Source organism: Chaetodon auriga, chromosome 22, assembly GCF_051107435.1.
Source record: "Chaetodon auriga isolate fChaAug3 chromosome 22, fChaAug3.hap1, whole genome shotgun sequence".
Lineage (NCBI taxonomy): Eukaryota > Metazoa > Chordata > Actinopteri > Chaetodontiformes > Chaetodontidae > Chaetodon > Chaetodon auriga.
In genome coordinates this window covers 4,077,240-4,102,401 of record NC_135095.1, presented here as the reverse complement: position 1 = coordinate 4,102,401, position 25,162 = coordinate 4,077,240, and the positions used below count along the sequence as shown (strand labels likewise).

The following is a 25,162-nucleotide window of genomic DNA, read 5'->3' as shown; positions in this document are numbered from 1 at the left end:
CCACACGAAACAGAACGTGAAGCCACATAAAGGAAATGAATGTGATGGTAGCGTCATAGAATATTGAGACTACAGATTTCCGAGGAACAGTGAAAGCAACATGTGTTACAGCATGGTATGATTAATGCACGTCCGTCAACATCCTTTTTTAAACACAAAAACCAACCAACAGCGAATGGGATAGACAACACGTAGTGACGTCACGACCACGTTAAAGAGAAAAGAAAGAAAACACACATAACACTCCCCCAACCTGGCTGCTGTTTCCTTTGCAGTAGTTCGCAGATTTCTCACAAGGAACTAACAAACTAACAAACAAACGAGATAAGACAAACATAAGGTCCCTGTGAACTTAGAAAACTTTTAGTGCACCATATTATTATAACCATCATAAGAACATTATAGGAAAAAAATAGTGATTGTGCACTGATGTGTTGAGTAGTACAAGATTAAGGGTATTATAAAATACTGTAGGTTTGTTATCATATTATTATAGTGATAATACAGTAGCTCAAGAAGCATTTCCTGAAGAGTATGTATGATTGCTGATTGCTGATGATTGATTAAATTGTCCTTAATGTTGACTGACTGACTGACTGACTGACTGACTGACTGACTGAGCTATAAATGCTATGAGGGAGGGAAAATGGGGGCTTTAATACACTTCTGTATGAGGATTAAATGCATTGTGGTATAACTGGTCAAATGTACATGCCATCATAACAAGCATATGCACACTACTGAGCAGTCTGAAATAAAGATAGACTTTCCATTTTATCATTTATGAATAGTAACAGTTAGTTAAACATAGAACAGTTATTATACTCACCCACACAGATACTCACAATCTGACAAATCATTCCTTTTTATAGCATTGAAACTGAGGGATGAGGCGTGAATCATTAGTCTCTAAATAAATCATGTTTCTCAGTGATATTACGAAGGCACATACTGATAGCCTATAGACAATATTATTAGTGCAGCATACTGTTTATGTTATTGGTATTATTATATATTAAGTAATTAAAGAATTATATGTAGATATTTTTAGTTTAAGATTATTTACACTCAACTGACACAAGACAACAATCTAACCTAAAGGCTCTCTCTCACACACCATAAAAGTCTGACATAGAGTAGATTATTATAAAGAATGGAGAATTTATAGCCTCAGTGTTAAGTATTAGATACAGTTTAAGAGGTAAAATACTGAAGGCTATAGAGTATTATAGACAGCATGATTTATGTGGCGGCGTAGTACTTGAGTTGGCGATATGATGTCCAAGAACAGAGGATTATAACATATTATAGGATTATTATAGCATCCGTATGGTAATAGCTTTTACTGGAGCGTGTAGGCGTGTATAATGTGTTAGGAAGCATCCTTCCTCTGCGGGCGCGCGCATCCACGGGCTCGGCGAGAGTGGTCCTGATGCTGGGACTCGTGCGCATGCATTACATCACTTCTGTCCCGCGTGATTGGCTGTAGGTCAACTCGTCCTCCTGCCGTGCGGCATCCACTGCGAGCTTCAGCATCACCGAGCGAGCGAGCGAGCGAGCGGCAGCGGCGTTTCAGTTCAGCCTCATCACCATCATCCTCATCTTTGATTCCATCACAAAGAAAAAAAAAAGCTGTTCTCGTGGGTGTGCGCATTTTCTTTTTCTTGCACTGGCGGCTCGTTTCGAGGATGGCAGAGAGCGAGGCAGACACGCCGAGCACGCCGATTGAGTTTGAGAGCAAATACTTCGAGTTTGATGGAGTGCGGCTGCCGCCCTTCTGCAGGGGGAAGATGGAGGAGATCACCAACTTCTCCCTCAGAAGTAGCGACATATGGATCGTCACCTACCCAAAGTCAGGTAAGAGCCTCTGCGTCACCTCCTGCATAGTGCTCGCTGTGTCTTCATATTCCTTGGCTGTTTGCTGCTGCCTGCTGCAGCGCTGACTGCAGGCGTCCCTTGTTATTATTAAAGTTTCATCACACAAATAAAGCACAGGAGAGCACATTTGCAACATGAATCACACCTACGGTTCATTATGCACAACACACAGGTCGCAAAGTTGCAAATCAGGCAGTGGATCATTAACTGCGCTGGGTGGGTCACAGTTATCTGACAGATCTAATAGCCTTCATATCTCTCTTTATATTGCACTTGTGCAGTAGAACTACATTTTACAGGCCTCTATCAGGCTTTTACAAGCAATATCAGAGCATGTAGCTGTTTCATAATCACGTGGCTGCAATTTGAACCACAGTAAATCGATCATGCGTGACTGTCTGCACTTCTAAGACGGCCTTCATCATCCATCATCATCACCACACGCGCGATCAGACACATATGGGAGTTGTTTACATTCAGCTTCAGAGGTGTCGTTGCGCAGCGCTGCTGCAGGCCGGCTGCCGTGTGCGCTGCCCTGCTGTGCGTTGGGTGGGTCCGGTCATGTGACGGCTGGTGGGGAGCTGGAGCTCGCGATCAGTGCACGCAGAGGGGCAGAGGGGGTATGATCGTGGTCGTGGGAATTAAGGGGCTGGTTGAGCCTCTCAACAGCAGCCAAAAAGACACATATCCAGTATGGGTCCCTCTGTCTCACTAAGCTTAGATTTACTTAACAACTCCAACTATACTCTGTGTTCCCTGAATGCATCAGTGTGGCTCTCATAGGGGCTGATGTGGCCAACGCCACGACACATTTAGGTCATAACTGCAGTGCTGTTTCTGACAATTTGGGGCTTTGATCAAGGAGTTCACATACTGCCGTAATAATGACACACAAGTCTGAATGTTGTTGTTTTTATTTTGCCAAAATATTGCATATTAAGTAATATTTTAATCGTATGCATATGATGAAGGGGTTTAGTATTGACACATGATTTAAGCAATAAATAACTCAACAACACAAAAATATTATTATTATTATTGTTGTTGTTGTTGTTGTTGTTGTTATTATTTGGTTGCTGGTGAAAGCTTCTTTGAGAGCTGGATGGAGGTTGGGGCCTCGGGCCATGGCCCAGCTTCTCATGTCTCTGACACAGTGATTCGTTCTTCTATTCATATGTCGTCACGTGTTGAAATAAACAAGTCTGTCCTGAAAATGAAAAACAGTATACAGGCCTGCAGCTGTTGCACCAGCTATATGTTAGTTACATTATAGGGGGCAAATTCCACACTAAACGATGCAATGGAACATGTTAGTTTGACACTAAAGCTGTTGTTGTTTGGTTGCACCACAGAAACATAAGGTTCATCTTAACTATGCTGATGTAAAATCCGACGTAATCAAAATATTGTTGCAGAAAATGACTTTATTACTGTGTTGTCTCCCGCACCCAGTCACCTTTGAACACTTTGCTAGCGTGTTTAGCCTGTCAGCCTGCTATTGCAAACAGACTGTTGCAATTGCATTTCGGATCTTTGGCTTCCTGTCCCCTAAAATCCAGCACTGTCAAGATTGCTTGCTATTGGTCGACGGGGCGAATTCGTGTGTCAACGTTCACCAAGATGAACTTGATGAGAAAAATTGCATGGACTTTGCACCTGTGAACAAATCAACTAGTTGCAGCGATTCTGCTGGGATGCATGGAAGCTGGCCCAAATACGCACCCTTGTAATTTCAGCCTTTAGTGTAAGTATATTTAAAGAAAATAAAGACCTGGGTTTGAAAAAAGCATTCAGTGTAGGACTTTTAGAACAACAGTAGGCTTACTTGAAGGGTTCGTTTGCAGGAATGCATTGTATATTGGCATGCAAATATTTGTGAGTGGATCAAGGAGTGTTGCTGCATCATCCTGCAGTACACATGCTGTTACACGATACTGTCACTGAAAGCAGCAGAGCCAGACTCTTCCATGTGTAACAGACTGTGCTGCTGCCTGTTAAGGTTTTGCCCTGCAAGCATGTATTTGTGCACCTTCCCAGTCCATCCAGAGAGGCCTGTGCAAGCTGTACATAGTCATGATGAGTCTCCTGGAACTCAACATATTTCATGCTCACTGTGGAAAGACGACTGCAGTTCTCTAAAACATAGCATGTCAGATTGATTTCGGACAATTCTGCAACACCAGAAGAAGTTTCTGAACCTTAGTCTGTGTTATGCCTGAATATGATAGTGTTCTGATTCTAGGTGATTTTAATGTACATGAATGCTGCCCTGAGAATCCCCTAGCTTTGTTTAATACCTCAGTTTCCATTACAAAGAGCTGTGATGCACAAGGCACTCACTGTCTTTTTCAATTCATCCTTAGCAGCTAAATTTTGCAGAGCCCTGGCCTTTTCTGACCTCCAGCTCTGCTCCTCAATGAACATCTCAGCTATTTTGCATTTGTTTAATTCCATTTGGGTAAATACTCCAGATAATATCGCTCCCCTTTTAGGCTAAAAAGCCTAAAATGTCATCTCAGCCTTGGATCACCAATGAAAACGGTTTGCTAAAGAGAACTTGCCGTAAAACAAAACTCAAACGGAGTGCTACAAAACTCACCACTCATCTTCAAAGGCTGCAGGATCTCATGAATAAAATTAACTTGGAAGTTTAAAATTGCTCATACTAATTATTTTTCTGAGCCTACAGCCAAACATATTTTTCTCTAATAAGGTTCAAGATGTCAGGAGTTCAGTTTTCAAGCTCTCGCTGTGCTTTGCTTTAAAACCCCTTGCACTCTGCTAACATTGAAGTCAGTCACTACTAAGCACCCAACCAATGTCATTGCTAAAATGAAATCATCCTCCTGATCACTGGACGTTATTCCAACTCTCTTTTTAAAAGATGAAGCTCGCTTTTCTTGATCTCACTGCAGCTTTGTGATTGTAAGCAAATGTCCTGATGATCTTCATGACTGTTATGGGTTGAGACAAATGTGTCTTGTGGTGGAAACCTCTCAAAAGACAGAAATAAGAGCATATTTACTAAGCTGTAAACAAGGTCGTTTATCTTAATTTAAAAGGATGACACTGTGGAGTGATAACAATGGTAAATCCAAAGAGCTCTGCTGTTTCTTGTGCACACTAGAGAAGCAAGCAAGCAAAAACAAGCTAAAGCTTTTAGCTCCCCCTCTCTCTCTTGTTCCCTTCCCCCTGCTCTGTGTTGGTGTCTCTGTTGGCTTCTGGTGCAGAGAGTCAGGAAGCACATGGCAGGCCACATGGTTGGGATGGTGCAGAGCTGTGATGCCACTGGCTCACATGGAACAATCTTGATCAATGGGATTTGCAAGATTCTAGAAGCCTGTGGGGTGAGAGTTTGGGTTTGCTCTACAGTTTGTGATAAAAGTGCATCTATGACTGTTTTGACATCAGCCATATGCCCTATCATGTCGCTCTGCAGGCTGTACAACTCTGCACTGCATTACATACACACACACACTCACATATAAACGCCAGAAGGCTAGAATAATCACAAGCACTGACGCAGAGGAGAGAGAATCATCTGCTCTTGATGCACGCTGCATGCTGTGCACTAATGTGAAATTAAAATGATGCACATTTAACGAGGGACTGATTTTACATCACATGTCAGAATTACTTTACTAGTCATGGGGAGTATAACTGTATGTCTTGTGTGGGTCTGGAGGAGCTTTCTGAAATCTGAGAAAATAAACCTGATGTCATCAAGGTGTTCTCAGCTTGAACTTGCAGACAGAGTCTAATGAATAGTCTCGAACTCCATTATGGACAGTGTAGGATGTTTTTGGAGCTTGACCCCAGAAGAGACCAGAAGTCAGAATATCTCAATCTCTACTGCGTCAAAACACGGATTCCAAAAAAGTTAGGATGCTGTGTAAAACATAAATAAAACAGTATGTGATAATTTGCTAATCTTCTATGACATATACTCAATAGAACATGACATACAGACAATTTATTTAATGTTTGGCCTCATCAACACCATTGATTTTGGTAAATATTTCTTTTACAATTTTCAATTCAATTTTATTTATAGTTATATTTCTATATAGACTTTTAATAGCTGCTTATTCTTAATTTGATGGGAGCAACATGTTTCAACCAAGTTTGGACAGGAGCAACTAAAGACTGGGAAATTTGTGGAATGCTCTAAAAACACCTGTCTGGATCATTCCACAGGTAAACAGGTTGACTGGTAACAGGTGATAGTATCATGATTTGGTATCAAAGGAGCATCCGGGAAAGGCTCAGTAGTTCACAAGTGAGGATGGAGAGAGGATCACCACTTAGTGAACACATGATTGGATGAAGGATGTGACTGCAGGGGCTCAGGAACACTTTATAAAACTGTTCTTGGCAAACACAATGTGCCTGTTTTTATTTCCATTTTACACAGAGTCTAAACTCTTTTGGAATCAGGGTTGTCAGATAAAGACCTGATCTTTAGGATGAGGAAATGTAAATATACATTTTAGAAAAAAAAAATGTACACATAGCTAAAACTATGTTGCTTACATACTGTATCACCCCCCCAAAATCACCCCCGCAGTGTTATGGTTGTCCATGAGATGTTGATCCTGGTCGTAGTGATTTTCTCCTAACCAGACACAAGAGCACGAGGGAGATCCAATACTGATGTTAGGTGACAAGGTCTGCCTTCCAGGCCTTCCAAAAAGTGTTAGATGGGGTTGAGGTCAGGGCTCTGTAAGGCCTCTCCAAGTCTTTCCACAGCAAACTTGTGCAAAAAATATTAAATTCCTAAGAATACTGGGTTAATACTGGGTTACACCATTTTCTATGGTGTAGTCTGCTGGGGGAGCAGCATCACTACAGCTGACAGGAAGAGGCTGGACAAACTTATCAAGAAGGCCAGCTCTGTCCTGGGATGCCCTCTGGAACTGGTGGAGGAGGTGGGGGGGAGGAGGATGACAGCCAAGCTGTCCTCCATGACAGACAATGACTCCCACCCCCTCCAAAACACACTCACTGCACTGAGGAGCTCCATCAGTGACAGGATGCTACATCCAAAGTGTGTGAAAGAGCGGTATCGCAGGTCATTCCTCCCTGCAGCTGTCAGACTGTACAATAATAGCTGCTCCAAGTAATCAGTGCAATAGTCTGGACAATAAGCTGTGCAATAAAAACATGTACATAACAGTCTGTAAATACGATCTACAATTTCGTACAATTTTTTCAACAATTTCTTTCTTTTTATTTTTATTTAAATCCTCACTCTTTTTGTATATACTGTTTTTGTTTCTAATCTGCATTGCACTTCTTATATTAACCTTTACTGATGCTGCTGTATTCTGGAATTTCCCCTCGCGGGACAAATAAAGGAATATTGATCTTGATCTTAAATTAGAAAGGATGTCCAAATACATGGCATGTAAGTAGTCTGTCTTGGTTGGAATAGAATGTCCTGAAGTCACAGCTAATGTGTGTCATGTGTCAAGCACAACTGAACAATTTCACAAATGCAAAATGCACCAGAAATGGTGCCAGTGAGGAATAAAAGTTTTCTTTTAGAGCCAGACTTTTCATTACATGAATCATTTGGTTTCACAGTCAGCATGTGGCCTGCCCGAGGCCACCCAGACACACACATTTTCTTTGCCGAAGCAAACAGTCAGTCTTGTTCCTGCCATCCATTTCGGCAGAAAATTGGCAAGCTGACAGGTTGTTAGCTTATTTAAAACCCAGCAATGCTGAATTGATCGTACTCTGATAAAAGCTTTTCTCTCAGCCTAATAATAATAGTGCTCTTCAGGTTTCACATGGTGTGATGTGATAGCAGCATCTAACCTTCATCTTGCTGTGTTATTAGACTCCTGCTTTTCCACAAGAAGCAAATGGGATGTTATATTGGAACGGGCACATTTGGGCATGTCTGCAAACCAAACCAAAATGAGTCACCGAGACACCTCAGAGACGATTGGCATGGCAACGATCTAAACTGTATTATGATGACAAAATTCTGCTTTAATACAGGCAGTGATTGGTATTTTTACTTGGTAAGTGACTGTAGTTTAGAATTGAAAAGTGGAGAGCTTGATTCACCAGGTTGGCTGAAAAATGCAGAAAAACACACATTTTTCTACCTACCTGCTGCCAAGTTACTCTTTAGCAAGGCACATATTGTATACCTGAGCTGCTGAGTGGTCAAAAGTGGAGCATTGTAGCAGTTTTCTCATGGCTGAATTAAGATCTCAGTGGGTGTTAAGTCTCCAAGGACCCCCAACCTGTAACTATACATGCTGTGATGTGTGTTTTGTGGCCCAGCTTGGTCAACGTTTACCCTTTTATGTGAATTATTCACATCAAAAGTCTGTCGCCAGGTGTTGGGAGTACTACTGCATATGTGAAGATGTTATAGAAAGCCTTTTGTGGCTCCAGAGGGAGCTGTATGAAATCTGATAAATGTCCTCAAGTGATCCTCAAGTCACTTGAGTCAGCGATGGTTGGGCCTGAAGACTTGAAAAATGAAAAACATGTGGGGATGTGGAGTTAGGAGGGGGTGAGCTTATCAGACCTCTGTAGCCTGTTGCTCACATCTGCTTGAGGCGAGCAGCACAAGGCTACATTAGCATAGCACAACCAAATCTCTAACTTAAACCACAGGCAATCGAGGTGCCTTGTGGGTAATATAGACCTCAGGTTTTGACAAGAATGCGTGGAATAAGCAAGACAGTATCTCTGGTTCTGCAGCATTGATGTTGATCATCTTGTTTTTTTTAATAGATATAATTGTGTGTTTATTCCTGATTTTCCTCTGGCTCTCTGCTGTCTTTTCTTAGGCACGAGTTTACTTCAGGAGATTGTGTATTTAGTGAGTCAGGGAGCAGACCCAGATGAGATCGGCCTTATGAACATCGATGAACAGCTGCCTGTCTTAGAGTACCCCCAACCTGGCCTGGACATCATACAGGTAATGTAGCTGAAATCGTGTTAGCATTCATTCAGTTCATTAGCTGACTTAATCATTTGGAGACTGCAGGAGTTCTGGGCCTGTGGGGTCTTTTGCAAACTGGCAAAACAACAGCTCTCCATTGTTGTAGGTTCGCCTGTTGTTTCAATGTGAAACATGAGATGCTGCTGGTGGCTGTCTCAATTTTACACAGCCCCAATAAAAACAAGGCTAGACTTGCTTGCAATCACAGAACAAAGATGACTGGCCGTCCCAGTCTAATACTGAGTAGTGTTAAAAGTATAACTTGTGACATATTTTTGTGGTTCCATTAAAAGTGTTATTTACTTAAATCCTTCTGAACTGGCAATGGAAAAGCCATTTTAAGTGGGAAAATGTCTGTTGTTTTCTGAAAAGTTAGTGTTAATCTGGAAGATCTGTTACCCATGTCACATTTCCTTGAAGTCTTCCATTGTCCTGGATGTAATGTGTTGAAGAAATAAACTCCCTCCACTTAAAGGTCAGATTAGCCATAATGAGGACTGTGAGAACAGTTGCATAATGTCCTCTGTAGCTCTGCATTAAGTATTCCAAAGTCTGACCAAAAGAAAAGAAAAAAATCCCTGATGATGTCATCAACTTGGGCAACATATTTATAACACAAAGCCTGGGGTGAGAATTTTGAAAGATGTAGGCAGGGAATGTAACCGTGTGTAAAGCCGTATTTTTTGGGCAATGTCTTTTTTTTTTTTTTTTTTTTTGAGTATTTCCAGTGTTTCCACTCAGATTTCTTTTCTGCACTTCCTTTGTGTATCTGCAGGAGCTGACGTCCCCTCGTCTGATCAAAAGCCATCTTCCCTATCGATTCCTCCCCACAGCCATGCACAATGGAGAGGCCAAGGTCAGTCCACTGAGCCTGGACACTGCACATACATTAGCAATGCCTTTTCGCTGCATCAAAATGCTAATTTAGAAGTTTTGTTAACTATATTTTGAGACGGATTAACATTTTATAGTATTTGTTCAGGCAGAAGTGGCAGAATTTGCATTAGCTGACTGGCATCAGCAAGTTTGTTCATGCTTCACAATCACTGGCACGCAATCATACATACTGATGTTCAGCACAGCCATTGTTGTCTAACAACCTTGTTTCTCATATGCAGTCTTAAACAGCATGACATGCTAACCCTAATATTATATATCTGACTGTAGTGAGTACTGCTGTGGTTCCCTTCTAGGTGATCTACATGGCTCGTAACCCTAAGGACCTGGTGGTGTCCTACTACCAGTTCCACCGCTCTCTCAGGACCATGAGCTACCGGGGAACCTTCCAGGAGTTCTGTCGGCGCTTCATGAATGAAAAGCGTGAGTATGACACTGTGACCCTCCATCTGGCTTCAAGACAGGGAACTCCTGTATTGTTTTGTCTATAGACTCGTGTAAGTTCATCCCCATGTATCTCTCTCTCTCTCTCTCTCTCTCTCTCTCTCTCTCTCTCTCTCTCTCTCTCTCTCTCATAGTGGGATATGGTTCCTGGTTTGAACATGTTCAGGAATTTTGGGAGCATCGTATGGACTCTAATGTCCTCTTCTTGAAATATGAAGACATGTACAAGGTAACACCATCACTGTCTTTGTCTGCTAGCTCTTATCTCAACAGTATGTAGCTTAAAGTCATGACCCACTCTGGCCTTTGTGAAGAGCTGACTCCTCTGATGGTTACTGTAATATAGATTAGGAGTAAATAAACTTTTCTACTGGAGCTTCTTTCCTGATGAATGGGACTGTGTATGTACTGTGCAGCCCTCTGGTGTTACGATACTAACTTTTAAAATCCAGCCAGATTAATGCGTTGATGATGACGTTGATAATAACTTGTCGTTTGACAGTTTGAACAGGGTCACGATGTCTTTTAAAGTTGCTGGAGTTGTGTTTTGTTGCTAAAACTACTGTCTCTTTGCCAATATTGTTGAGGACACAGTCATCATGTCTGAATAGACCTTATTGAAATTGTCAGTGTACAGTATATTGAGTGTGAGCTCCATGCCGTGGACAGAAAATTGATCTGTACAAAGAGAGCATTTAAGTCAAGCAGACAGGCTGATCAAAATGCGCATGCGTTTATGTGAGTGTGTGTGCGCTTTTGTGTGTGTATGAGAGAGAGAGAGAGTTAACACAACTTACAAGAGTAATAAAAATGCTGTTTATCTCTTCATCTATCTTCATCTACTCAACACTTCCAAAGCAAGAAACTACGAGCTCGATAACCATGAAACCTGCTGTCGATTTTTATGACCCCCCAGATGATGAATTCTAACATTTTTTCATAACATTGCAACATCACAAGGCCAAAACTTTCACTTGCAAGCAAATGATCTCATCATCGTTGTCATTTCATCGTTATCTCTAATTGGCAGATTGACATTAAATTCTCTGAGGAGATAAGGCGATAGTCTCCTTGACTTGCCTGTACATCGCTTGCTCTGTGAAACACTTGTATTCTGTGAGACAAGGGCACAGATTTGGTTTTAGCTTTGGTATGCACTCTATCTCATCCATATACACACATGCACACACACTCAGTAGCTTGACTCTGATCATCATTTATTTCATTCGATATGTATTTGCTTATACAGTTTACCTAAAACAGGACATATATTACACAAGTTTTGAACCAACTTCACGCCTCACCTGAGATCCTCTATCTGTCCTTCTGACCTGTTGAATTGGCTACACAAGTCAGAGTTTCCTGCAGCTACTAAGAGGGGGCTCCATAACATCGCTCTTACGTTAAAATCATATTTCAACCTCTCAATAACTTCCACTTTTTTAATATTATAATCATCTCACATACTGACAAACATTTCCCTGTGACGTTGGAGCTCACCTGTCTCTGTGTTGCTCATGCTGCTTAAACCAGGATTCTTCTGATTAAATGATGCATGAATTTCACGAACAAGGACTAGCTGTGGCTAAGTTACCCTATAGCATATGTCCAGAAAATAATGGCCTATATAATGATATCTGAACCCCTGATCGACTCAGGAAAGGGAGGAGCAGGGATAGACTACTAATAATAAGTACTTCAAACCACCAGTCATTCATCACCATTCAGACTCTCCTCTACTACTGCTGCCCGTGCTGCAGCGAGCCAGCAAGGTGTAGCAAAGCAGACTGCCAGATCATGAAGTGAGGGCCCCTCTATATCTTTCACACTTAATAAAAACTGCCCAGTTTTTGCAAGAAACACACAAGCCTGGCAGCTCTAACCTTTTCATAGGAGAGCAGATTTCCTCGCTAATTCAAGTCATAATCTATTTTTACCTCTTTTCGTATGACGTGGCAGACACATGTATCCTATCTATCTTTTGGACAGAACATTCTTGTGTAAAACTCTCCAGTAAAAGGAAAAGAACATAATAAGCTCGATCAATATTTACCCTTTGCTTTGTCAAAGGCCCTTTTTACATTATCTGGTCTTATCATGTTTATGAGGCACGGACTCCCACAAGATAGGCTTTTCTTAGAATGGATTTCTTGGAACTGAAGGGAGAAGATGAAATTGGTCGCCCAGTTTCTCCTTTTTTTTTGTTTAAAAAACATGACATCACTTTATAGATGCTCAGTGTATGAATAAGAAATAAAAACAATCCACTCAGTGCCATTTGAAATATATCTGAGATGCTGTATTTATCTGTGTATTCTGGCAGCGAACGTATTTCTCAAACCCTCGAAAATCTATCTGCTTATTAGAAATGAATGTCATTGGTTTTGAAGCTTTAGACAAAATATCATATATAATATATAAGTGCAGTCCTACATTAAGTGCATAGAGAGAGTGACATGTTAGATGCTTCTAATATGCACAGCAGTGGTGTTCAACTAAATTAAGTTAACAAAGGCTATTGGATTTTAAAACTGCATCAATCAATATTTGTGTATTAATAATGATCGTAATAATGATTGTAAGTTATATGCTGATATGGGCAGGTGTGTGTGGGGATACGGGCAGCACAGTTTTGAACATATTGATGTTGACTAATGACAAGTGAGGGGAGTCCATAAAACTAATTTTTTTTGGCATCAGGAGGTGACAAGAATGATGCAATTTTCACAATATTGTTGGCCGAATGAGGTTTTAATGATGTTGTTATTATGTAATACAAATGAGAGCTGGCTGTAAAACGTGACACCGAGGTTTCGGGTGAGGGGGGATGGAGATGATGGGGTGCTGTCAATGGTTAGATTTAGGCTGCTTAGGTAATTTATCGCTGAGGTACTAACAATCAGAAGTGTGTTTTTTGATGATAAAATTACTGTTTTTGTAAATGGAGTCTGGTGGCTTTGGTGAGAGGGATATAGTCGGTATTTCCAGTTAAACAAAAACAGATCTTACTCTTTAGCAAAAAGATGTATCCTCGCAGGGATCCATTCCATAGAGCTGTCAGGCAATCTGAGCTGAGAGTAACGGAAACAGACACTTTTAATGGATGTAGAGGGGAGGGATTACTTTGCAGCCTCTTTCGTGTCTGCTGGCTGCAGTGCTCTCGCTCAATACTGGAAAAACTTCAAAATTTGTTGTCTCCATAAGTCAGTCCAGTACAAAGAGGTAGCGGGATAGCTAGTATCTGACTTTTCTGGAGGCATTAACATTGAACTTTCTCTGTCTATCTCCAAGTACTGTATTAACAACTGGTAAGGCATTGTGGAGTTACATTTTCCAAGAGAGGTGGTAGTAGATGCTCGTAACCACAAGGGGTATCTAGTGTGGTTTGTGGAGGAGTAAAGGGTTTGCTGGTGGGGACAGGAAGGGACCAGGGGTGGATGAGGACGTGTGGTAAGAGGTACTCAGGTTGATGGAGTAGACACTCTTCCTGCTTACTCTCAGCTTTGCTTACATTCTTTTGCTGATATCCTTTTTTCTTTCTGTCAAGGGTTTCGGAAAGTGGATCCTCGATATTTATAAATCACAGAGGCTTAAATTAATGAAAGAAACATTAGGCTGCTATCATTCTTGTTATCATTTTTATTACTTTTCAGTGCTGAGTGAGTGTTACCTCCAAACAGCTTTTGCTGTGTCTGTGATTGGATCAGGACAGAGACAATATGACAAAATCTGTGAGCTGCACAGACTTTGAGCAACTGACTGAGAAAATTGCACAGCTTGAAAATAGAATTGCAACAATGCTGCATCAAATATGTGAGAGGAGCAATTCATTGACTCTGTAGCAGCCTCTATACATGATGCTGATAACAGACAGACTCTTAAACATTGGATTACTTCAGCTGTGGAGCATCGTGACACAGATTTGGCTGACACGCTGCCCTGGATGTGTCCTAATGCCAGTGGATCAGCTGATGAGCCTTCACTCATGACGACTGGGCTGACATTGTCTGCCGCAAAGGCAAAAGAAAGCACCAACGCTCACTCCACCACTCAAACTCTCCTTTGCAAAACAGATACAACCCACTGACTCTGAATGACGAGAGGTGTAAAACACCATGTTTTCACCAGCGAAGCTAACACAGCATAAGCATTACGGCTGACCAAAACCTAAGCAATAGCCCCAAACACACAGGTAGATCAAGGGCCAGGAGACATATTGCTAACTCCACTTTCAATTTCAATATCTTTTGGAACTGTAAAGACTGACTCCAAACATCACTTATCGTAATCTCTTACTGAACCTGCCTTGAACACACACACACACACACACACACACACACATACATGCGCCCATGTGCCATGCATGTGTTGTAACCAGAGTACACTGATAACCTATATGTTCCTGTATGATGTATTGTTCACACAGAGCTGTACATTTTGTCTTGTAGCTGTCTTACGTCCACAGTCAGTGTTTCTCACCTTTGTGCCATGTAGGTTGTGTAAGCATAGGGAACGGTGTGTTCTCGACAGCTGTGGGTGGATGCTGTTTGGGGGAACAGAATCACTGCCTTGCAATTATATAAGAATTCAAGAGGGAGGCAGTGATATCTGTATTTGTGCCCAATTATTGCTTCCCACTTTTATTACTCGTTTTATGTCGTGTCGATGACAGCCGAGATGCATTATATCTTCAAGTTGTCATCCCGTCCGTCCATCTGTCAGTCCCATTCTTGTGAATGTGATATCTCAGGGAGGCCTTGAGGGAATTTCCTCAAATGTGGCACAAACGTCCACTGAACTGATTAGAATTTAGTGGTGAAAGGCCATTGTGTTACGGTATAGTGGCCAGAAAAAAAAAAAAACAACAACAAAGTGAACCTGGTGATGCAGACTTAACAAAAAGGCAGGACGGAGGCAGATCAGAAAATTTAACAAAAATAAAGGCAAGGTAACAAAGGACTTACAGGAGGGCGAGGCAGTTGAGGTCAAAACCAAAGCAAAAACTCAATAATGGAAGAAAAATCCAAGACAGCTCAAAAATCCCAAAACAAAAGCAAGCTCCAGGGAAACACAACAACTGTCAAACAAACCAGGGACTAGACTAGAAGTACTCAGACATTCACAGGGAACAGGGAAGCCACTCATAAGGCATGATGTGACAAAGACAAAGGGAAACACACTCACTTAAATAGACAGGGGAGGAGGACTAATTACACACAGGTGGACACAAACAATCACAAGGGCAGGAAAACACACTCGAGGGGTGGCTACAAAATAAAACAGGAAATAAGAAAACTAAACAGTCCAGATCCGAACACATTGTGAGTTCACAAAACGGATTTTTGACTGTAACTCAAGAATTCTTATGCTAATAATGGCAACATTTGACACAAATATCTAATAGGATGAAATGATGACATTTTATTTCCAAAAGCTCAAAGGTCAGCTTCGCTGTGACATCATAATGTTCTGCAGAAACACTTTTCTGGCCATTACTCAACACCATAACTCAGGAACAGAAGGGCAGATTGTGCCCATATTTCACATTTGGTCAGATACTAAACTGGTGTCACTAATCTTGGTGTCCAACTGTGGTGACTGTTTAGATCTGCTGTGCTGAAAACGTGAATTTGTAGCTTCTTTGCAGCAACATCCATATTTGAAGCATTGCAATGCACAAGCTCATTGGTTTTGTTGATATTGAGCTTCACACGATTGCACCTCTATCAGTCCTCTGTACTCTTAATCATCTGTAAAAATCCTTCATAACCTTCGCTACATATACTACGTAAGTGTGGACGTACATGGACGCAAACTACAACTTGACTGATTGCCAGAGGCATACGACCACAAAGCGATAATTCTAGTCTCTTCTCTCGTCTCCTCTCCAGGATCTGGCCACGTTGGTGGAACAGTTAGCCCGGTTTCTGGGTGTTTCCTGTGACAAGGCTCAGCTGGAGGGCATGGTGGAGAGCTGCAACCAGCTCATCGAGCAGTGCTGCAACTCAGAGGCGCTGTCCATCTGCAGGGGTGAGTGGGAGAGGAAGCAGAAGAGGAAAACACTGCTCTGTTCCTCTGGTCTGCTAAAGAGGCAGAATTTCGAGTTTCTGGCTCCTTGGCGTCTCCGTGAAAGGGCTTTCTTTGTAGCTGACATTGACACTGTGGAGTGGCATCAACCAAACGTGTCTTAAACCCATTTTTCATTCCACTCTCACTACATCTAACATGTTCTCCTCTGTGCTTTTCAGGCATGTATGAGTGGAAAACCAGCCAAAGAATGTCACTTGGTCCATGTTTTTAGCACAGGCTGGGGAGGACTCCTTTAATAACTATAACTTCATTAAAGTGGTATAACAGCTCTTTCTAAACTGTGTGGAGAAATACTACAAGAAGACTATTCATGACTTGCACAAGATAACATATATTTTTTAGCTTATGCATGCATTTGGCAAGACAAGGCACAATGTGTCCACTGTCAAAGACATACAGCAAACAAGAAACAGTACAAGGAAAACATAAAGCTTCCAGGAAATAGTGTTCCAGATAAATTCTCCATTAAAAGGTGCAACAAAGGCATTACTCTGTATGAGACATCACTTTTGGTGTAATGCCAATTGAAGTCTTAAGTACATTTGACAGAAAGAACTCAGACAAGGATGATACTGAGGCCTGAGAGAGCATAAATGTGGTTAATGTTCCTCTTTTAGAGCCATTACTGTAGGTCAGGTCTGATTGATATAAGTGATCTTATGATATCGACTGAGCCCTCAGATCTCCTCTTACAAAGCTATTTAAAGACCAGGGAGGTATGAAAAAAAAAAAACAACACGTGCAAAGATGGTTCATGACTCTTCTTTTATACTGCAAAGCCACAGGAAAGAAACATCTACTAGCTGAAAGGATGATAACGACACTACAAACTACAAAATAACACAGCTCTTTTCAAGAAACTCTCAAGAAATTATTAAGAAGTAATGATTAGCAATAGTATTAGGCTATTGTACTGTGTTGTACATGGTTCTTATTGTGCTAAACGGAAGTAGGGATCAATCTTAGGCCACTGACCTGTTGTAAACAGTGTGAATGCTTTAGGACACTGTATGGAAATTCTATCAGTTACCTTCTGTACATCAGACCCGGTCATCTGATATAGTATAAATACGTTCATGCCACACCCACTGCATAATACTGTATACTATAATGATTTTCTAATTAGATCAAGATCAGACGGACAGGCACAGAGAGGAGTCTTGACACCAGTTCCCTTTCACCGGACCTACCTGGAATATGTCTCTATTTTAACACATGCATGTGTACACACACACTCACACAAATGCCCTATAATGAGCTGAGCAGTTGACTTTGGAGGCAGGACAGCTACATTTTATTAGACCCTATATGAGACCCTTTTCACAGAACACTGTAGCATTAGACAATACAGACTTTATATTACATACTGTAGCATTTAATCCACCATTGATTTTGGCATACAGTGCATTAGGTGGTGTAATTGCAGTAATGGTCTCAGCATAATTAACATACAGTGCATTTCACTTAGAGCAGGTGAAAGTGTTGAAAAGTATCTGTCAATATGTAGCAGGTGCTGCATTTGCACATTTATCAATATTATCGACGGAGTGTTAATTATTAAGTAAATACTTAAGTAATCATGTGAAATGAACTGTGTATAGTGGAAACAATATTTTGTGAGATGAAAATGATCAAAATGTTTTTTCATCATTACTTTCATAAGAACAGAGTTTTATAGGGAAAATCATGAAATGTGACATTATGAAATATAAACAGGTAAAGAAAAGTCCATTAGGGTGTCGTAATTATCTACAGAATGATTTAAGTGCTGCACATGGACATGAGCACCACCGTGTGGCTACATGTTGCAGCTACACCACAGATTGACTCACTATTTGTTCACTACACCATACTGTAATTATAACTATAGACTGTGTAGCATATGATTTCAATCTCACCTTTTACATTTATTTCTAAGTTGTCATAATTATTCACTTTGGTTTATGTCACCATTCCTGTCTTTGATGCAATGTTTTGGTTTCTGTCATGTTTTTTTTTTTTTTCTTTTTCCTGTTTTCCCATAATTTTGTTTTTCCTTTTAGTGCATGGAAATCTGGTGTCTGGTCTGCTATAGGCTTAACCTACAGCTGACAGTCAGTCTGATCTGTCTCACACACACCACAGCAGGTGAGTCACTGCCACGTCAGGCTGCATTCCCTCTGCAGCTGAAACACGTCAAATAAAATGTGATGTTTTCAGGACAGAAAAAAAAAAAAATCCGTCAGATGCTGTCACATGAATCATTACATTCATCAGATTAAACACAGTCACACACAACTCTTGAACATAACTAAAAGTCTCCAAACCAACTGAAAACAGCAGTGTGAGCATATCTTGCATCCTTCCTTGGATTTATTCATTGCATTGGAACAGAAAATTAGGATTGGACTCAAAGAATTAACCTACCAGCGTACATTAAACATTCATCTAATGCAAATCTGTCTTGACTTGAGATTGAAGGCCTTTGCCAAGAGGTTTATTTCAGTGAATTAAGGAATTATTTAGTGAACATGAGTGTTGGTGTTAGCTCAGTAGTGAACATCAGAAAATGAATCTGTTTTAGTTACATGGCATGCTCTGAATCCTACCAATCATTATTCATAAATTGAAAAAAAAAAAAAAAAAAAAATCAACAACACAAACTCCCTCTTGGATTAACCTGTGAGGGCAAACATGAGCTGCTGGTCCCCTGTCAGTGTTGATTTAGTGCTTTGGTTGTGCATATTCCCACATACAAAGTTTCCATTAACTTAGCAAAAATAAAGTTGACTCACGGTAAGTTAGTCTTAACGCTAATCAGTGCGTCTTGGCTGTTGAATCAGTTTCACGTACAGAACACTTTCAATGTGAGCTGCTCTGAATAATCTGAGAGGCAGGCGTCCAGGCTAACTGAACTCTTGACTCATTTCAAACTCTTCCCTCTTTCTGTGTATGTGCCCGCAGGTCGTGTAGGTCTGTGGAAGGACGTCTTCACAGTGTCCATGAATGAAAAGTTTGACACGGTGTACAGGCAGAAGATGGGAAAGTCTGACCTGACCTTTGACTTCTGCCTGTGAGGAGCGCTGTACCGCCTCTCTACTTTCCACTCCGCTGATCTACTTCAGTACAGTTGACAAGTGCACACTTCCTGCCAAAACCCACGCTCCTACATCTCCATTCAGTCTGTCTGAAGTTTATTGGTACAGTCTGACAGTGGAATTACACTACAGGACTTTTCCCAGAATGCAATCTGTCTCAACCAGTCATCAAAAGTCCCACCCTTGGACTGATCAAAATGAATCCGGATTTATTATGAATTTATTGAAATTCCTCAATGAATAGTTAAGCCAAACCTCCCTCGACCATGACTTCCACAGTAAGTTCCCACTGCTGTGTCTGTATATGTGTTCATACTAACCAGGGTTCGACCGATATAGGTTTTTTAGGGACAGATGCTTTGGAACTGAAGCACTGGTCAACATTTACAGTGGCATGAAAAAGTTTTGGCACCTCTGTTTCTGTTACTGTGAATAGCTACGCGAGTAAAGATGGGCTCATTTCCAAAAGGCATAAAGGTAAAGATGAAACGTTCTCTCCAACATATTAAGCAACGCTAGTGCATTATTTTTGTTTGTTGAGCTTTCTCGTCTAGTTTCCTTTGCTTGTTTTTTAGCTCACTGGTTTTTACATTGTTTTTAATCATGTAATGACTTACACCAGGGATCAGCTGATAGCATGTGGCGGTGCTTCCTGGGGAGAAACCTTGATGTTCCCTGCGAGTTGAGGAAGAGGAGATTTGAAGCTGTGCTGAGGTTGAATGCAGCACTAGGAGGAGACAAACAAGCACAGGGGTGGACCACCACCTCACAGCATGGATCATGGACTGGCTAACTGACCACAGTACATGAGGATACAGGACCGTGAGTCCAGCATGGTTGTCTGCAGCACAGGAGCCCTGCAGGGAATAGTCCTGCCTCTCTCCTCTTTGAAGATTCTTCCTCTTCTTTGTTGTCACAAATTCGTATTCAGTCAAATTTAGTACAATGTAGTGAAATTTGTTCTCTGCATTTAACCCATCCCTGAAGAGCACTGGGCCAACTCTAGCTCTAAGCTAGTGCCTTGGTTAAGGGCCCTGGCAGGAGACCTAAAATACATGTTTTGATGGTGGAGGAACCGGAGCTCCTGGAGGAAACCCATGCAAGCATGGGGGAGGACATGTAAACTCCACAGAGAAAGGCCCTGCCCCAGCCATGGAGCAAATGCACTATTTATGAAAGGCCAGAGCAGACTGCATCTGCTGAGGACACTCAGGTCCTCCGGATTGCAGGGGGCACCACTGAGGACGTTTTTGACTTTGCGGTGACATCTTCTATGGAGGAAGAGACCTAAGTGACTAAGATGACCAACTTTGTCCTGTGATGCCCCCTTGATCCTGCGGAGGTGAAGAGGGAAGAAGGTGAATGATGGCCAGGCTATCATCCCTGATGGAGAACATGTCCCACTCTATGCAGGACACTCAGTGACAGGCTGCTTCACCTGCAGTATGTGAAGGAGAGATACTGTAGGTCCTTCCTGCTTGCACACACCCAAACTGATAAATTCACTTGTGTGCAATGTGAGTCCATACTGAACTGGGCAATATCAACATTTCCTATGTGCAATAATGAGAACTCAACCATTACCTTGTTTTACTTAGCATATTTTTTTTATATATTATCATATTTTTCTTTTGTTTACTGATGCTTCCTGCTATTTCACTGTCGCCTTGCTGCTGTAACACTTTCTCCACTGCGGGATTAATAAAGGATTATGTTATCTCTCTGGGAACAATGGAGGTCAAGCTGAGGTCTGAAAGACCAAGAAAACTCTTCAGGAAGATTTAGCAGACTGCCGTGGTGGTGCACTGTTCTATTGTGCAGTGACACCTGCACCAATATGACCTTCATGGAAGAGTCATCAGAAGAAAACCTTTCCGTTGTCCACACCACAAAGTTCAGTGTCACAAGTTTGCAAAGAAATTAAACAAGCCAAACATTTCAGTGGTAGAGGAACAAATGGATTCAGTTAAATACCAGAAAATTCTGGAAGCAAGCATCACACTGGAACAAAAGCTGACGAAGAGAAGAGGATGACTTCTACTGCAGGATGATGATCCTAAACACACCTCAAAATCCACAATGGACAAGTTCAAGAGGACCAAGCTGAAGGTTTTGCCATGGTGCTCACAGTGCCCTGACCTATACATCATTAAAAATCTGTAGATAGAGCTCAAAACCGCAGTGCATGCAAGACAACCCAAGAATCTCCCAGAACTAGAAGCCCTTTGTAGGAAGGATGGGCCAAAATCCCCCAAACATGAACTGAAAGACTCGTAGCTGGCTACAAAAAGCGTTTACAAGATGTGATACTTGCCAAAGGGGATGTTACAAAGTACTGACCATGCAGGGTGCCCAAACCTTTGCTTCAGGCCCTTTTCCTTTTTTGTAATTTTGAATCCATAAAACATGGAAATAAAAAAGTAATCTTGTTTAAGATACTGAAGAAATGTGTCATCCTTAACTTCATGCCTTTTGGAAATCAGGTCACCTTTTGCTCAATTAGCTATTCACAGTAACAGACATTTTGATCCTTGGTGCCCAAACTATTTCATGCCACCATATATTCAAAATCCTAGAATACACAAAAAATACACAAAAAAATCAAAGTTTTCCATGTTATGGTTGTCTATCACCCAGATGAGTTGCTCTGACCATCATTTACCAATCTATAAAGTTCTTGGTATGCCAGAAATGAGCATTATAGAGGTTCAGATCCAACCTGGTTTTCCACCTCTGCAACAATGTGCTGGGTGGTTTCAGATGCTGCAAGCACTTTGAAGCATACTGCACTTGAAGTTTCCCGACTTATTTCTCAGTTATTTCATTTTTATTTTGGACATTTGTCATGTGACCCAGCCTTTAAATTCATATATCATTCAAATGCAGATCATGCAGTCAGTGGACTTGTGAATTGATCAGCCACAGATATCTGCAAGTAGTCTCAGTGTTGATCTCTGATGTTGCGGGTTGTGGTTGGTTGGTGGATAAACCCTCATTTACACCATCATGAGACACTAAACCTCTCCAGAGAAGCTAATGAAACAGTTTTATAGTTCGTAGCTCTATAGGTCAGGCCACACACACCTGTCTGTTGCTGGGGAAACTGGGATGTGAGGAATTACCCAGCCTCACCAAGCCTTTCAAACGACATTGAAACTTAGGTACAATGGCTCGATAAGAGTTTTCGAAACATTTAAAATGTCTATGGATGTCATTTGTGACAGATATGGTTATATCATAATTGAACAAACTGCCAAAGAAATTCACAGGTTTTACAGACAACACCAGTATCTGCCCTTTAAACTGTCGAGTCGATGTATCGGTCAAACCCTGAAACTGAGTGCATTAGCAGTTGTCTTGATGCAGCAGTCGCTCCCAAGCCAAGTCGCTGCATGGAAGATAGCCTATAGAGAAGAAGCCTGTCATGCCTAAGTCAACCCAGTTAAGCTCAGCGTCACAGCTGGGAGATTGTTTGATGATCATTGTTTTTTTTTGCTCCAAGTCCAAAGTCCAAGTCCAGGGTTTTCAGCCTCCATCACCGATTGCCACTGGACACTTACGTATGAGCTTTATGTGTGTATGGATGTATGTGAGTGTGTGTTAGAGACAGAGAGAGACAGAGAGAGGGAGAAAGAATGCATCATGGTTCCCAGACTGACTTTGAAGCGTCTTTAAATGCACTATGTGTAGAATTGAATAATGTGGAACTCTGGCGCTCCTCAGTGGTAATATCAGAAATGACACACTGAGATGAATGGGCTGAGGGAAGACAAAGACTGCACCCAGGGGCCGTGGGATTTTCTAATTGCTCGAAAGCAAATTCTACAAATAACGGCCGCAAGGAGGAGCACACGCCTTAACACTTTACTTGAGATTTCAACTTTTATTTTGTACACAAACACGGCGGTAACATCGTCTGCATTTGAGACACAATCTGCTGCACTATATTTACTATAAATCATCCAATTTATACCCTCTGGCAGATAAAATGAGCAGCTGCTGCTCAGTTGCAAATGGAGCTGTGCCAAACACAGTAGATCATATGTAATGCATTGTCTCCCAGCTATAAATGCAGTTTAATACAGATGAACATTTAAGTTTTTTTTTTTTTTTTTTCTTTTTAAGATACAGGACTCAACGAGTTTAGTCTGACAGCACAGAGCTCCATCAGCAGAATCTCCACAGGAGGGTGCAGATAATGTGTAGTGATGATAGTAAAATTTGAACACCATGGCTATATAAACCTGCTGGGGACCACCGGGCCAAAAATCTGTTGCTGGGCCCTTATTGACTCCCCTCTGACCACAATGTAAACCATATCAAGTCTTAAAACTGCAAAATTGGATAATAATGCAGCCCCACTTTGATTAAAACCTCATCGGTTCAAATTGCCAAACAAATTTGTAGTTAATCAATTATACACAACTCTCTCATAGAGAGAGAGAGAGTTGGGCACCATTTCCACTAGTTGTTTCAGGTGTCTTACTTCCAGATTAAATCCAGATGTGATTATAATACAATTTTGTATCCACATATGTGCATCTCTGATGGCCAGATTACAAATATGATTACAATCCGTCATGGTTTTCCTGACCTACATGCAATTCGCCGTCTGGCCCCTCTTCAATCCAGACAGTGGTGGTAGTGCACCTGCGGCTGTTTGGTAATTTACTTGTGCTCTTTAGCACTTTTGTTACAGCAGCACTTTAACTAGGTAGCTCAGTAATGTCTTCATTGGCTCTGACGCGTCACGTTCATCACGCAAACAGTACAGCATCCCCGTGTGAACCACGCTCCATACTACCACTGATGGGTGAACAGTGTCCTTTCTCTCTCTTTGGCTCTGTTTTCTCAGAAATGTCTGGTTTTGGCTGCAGGAGAGGAGAGAGCAGAGTATTAACCCACAACCAGCATTAACTGTTTCCTGCTACTCACTGTAGTGTCACCACAGCAGCAGTATCTGGAGTCAGACTATTAGCCTGAGGCATCCCTTACAAGAAGTCCAGCACCTCCTCCTCTTCCTCTGTTGCCACAGTAATTTCCAGTCCAGCAGACCACTCCCTGCGCTCTACCAGACACTTGTGAATGTCTTAATTGTGTGGATGTAAACGACAACCTCAGCACACACTCGTCACGCTGCCTCTTTTACAGCTGCTCATTCTTTCTTTTCATTGTTCTCTCTTCCTTCCGTCACTCTGTTTACAGTCGTTGGCAAGGCTTCAGCTGCCCATCTCCATTTTTATGGTTTGTTTGGGTTTTTATACATGCCTGTCTGTGTTTCCTGGTCATCTTGTGTTGTATTTAACATGCTTTGCTTGCTGCTTTATTAATAAAGTTGTGTCTCCAGGCAATATCTGATGACTGCGTTCTCTTTATTTGAACTCTTCAGGGTCTAAAGTCTTGTTCAGAACTTGTTCCAGTTGCCAGTGAAATGTAGATTGAAACTGCTATGAAATGCAGGCTGGTATGAGAGATGAAAAGCAGCTCATATTATGAATTACCTGCAATAAACTCCGCCAGAGAACAAGCTTCATGAGAACAAGCAATGAGATTGATCGTGAAGTTTACGCCTGCAGATTTGCATATCATAGAGGAGTGGACGGCTGGTCTTGGTAGAGGTCTGCGCTCTCTGAGTGCCTTTCTACTTACTGATGCATTGAAATGGACAGCAATTTAATACACTGTATTTAATACGCTGATTTTAACCTGCAAATAAACTAACTATAGCTGTCTAAAGAATGCAGTAGAGAAAAAGTGCTGCTCTGTTTCCCTTTGAAACAGAGTTTAAAACAAAAATATTCATATA

The 25,162-nt window shown here is 41.4% G+C and overlaps 1 protein-coding gene across 1 annotated transcript; it reads left to right on the top strand.

The window, feature by feature from the left end:
• The first annotated feature begins 1,381 nt into the window (after positions 1-1,381).
• sult4a1 (sulfotransferase family 4A, member 1) lies at positions 1,382-24,709 on the top strand. The gene is made up of 7 exons (XM_076721864.1): positions 1,382-1,857; positions 8,694-8,824; positions 9,624-9,704; positions 10,042-10,168; positions 10,324-10,418; positions 16,081-16,219; positions 19,223-24,709. The coding sequence occupies exons 1-7, from the start codon at positions 1,689-1,691 to the stop codon at positions 19,333-19,335; spliced, it is 855 nt and encodes a 284-aa protein (XP_076577979.1). The 5' UTR covers positions 1,382-1,688; the 3' UTR covers positions 19,336-24,709.
• Positions 24,710-25,162: the final 453 nt, after the last annotated feature.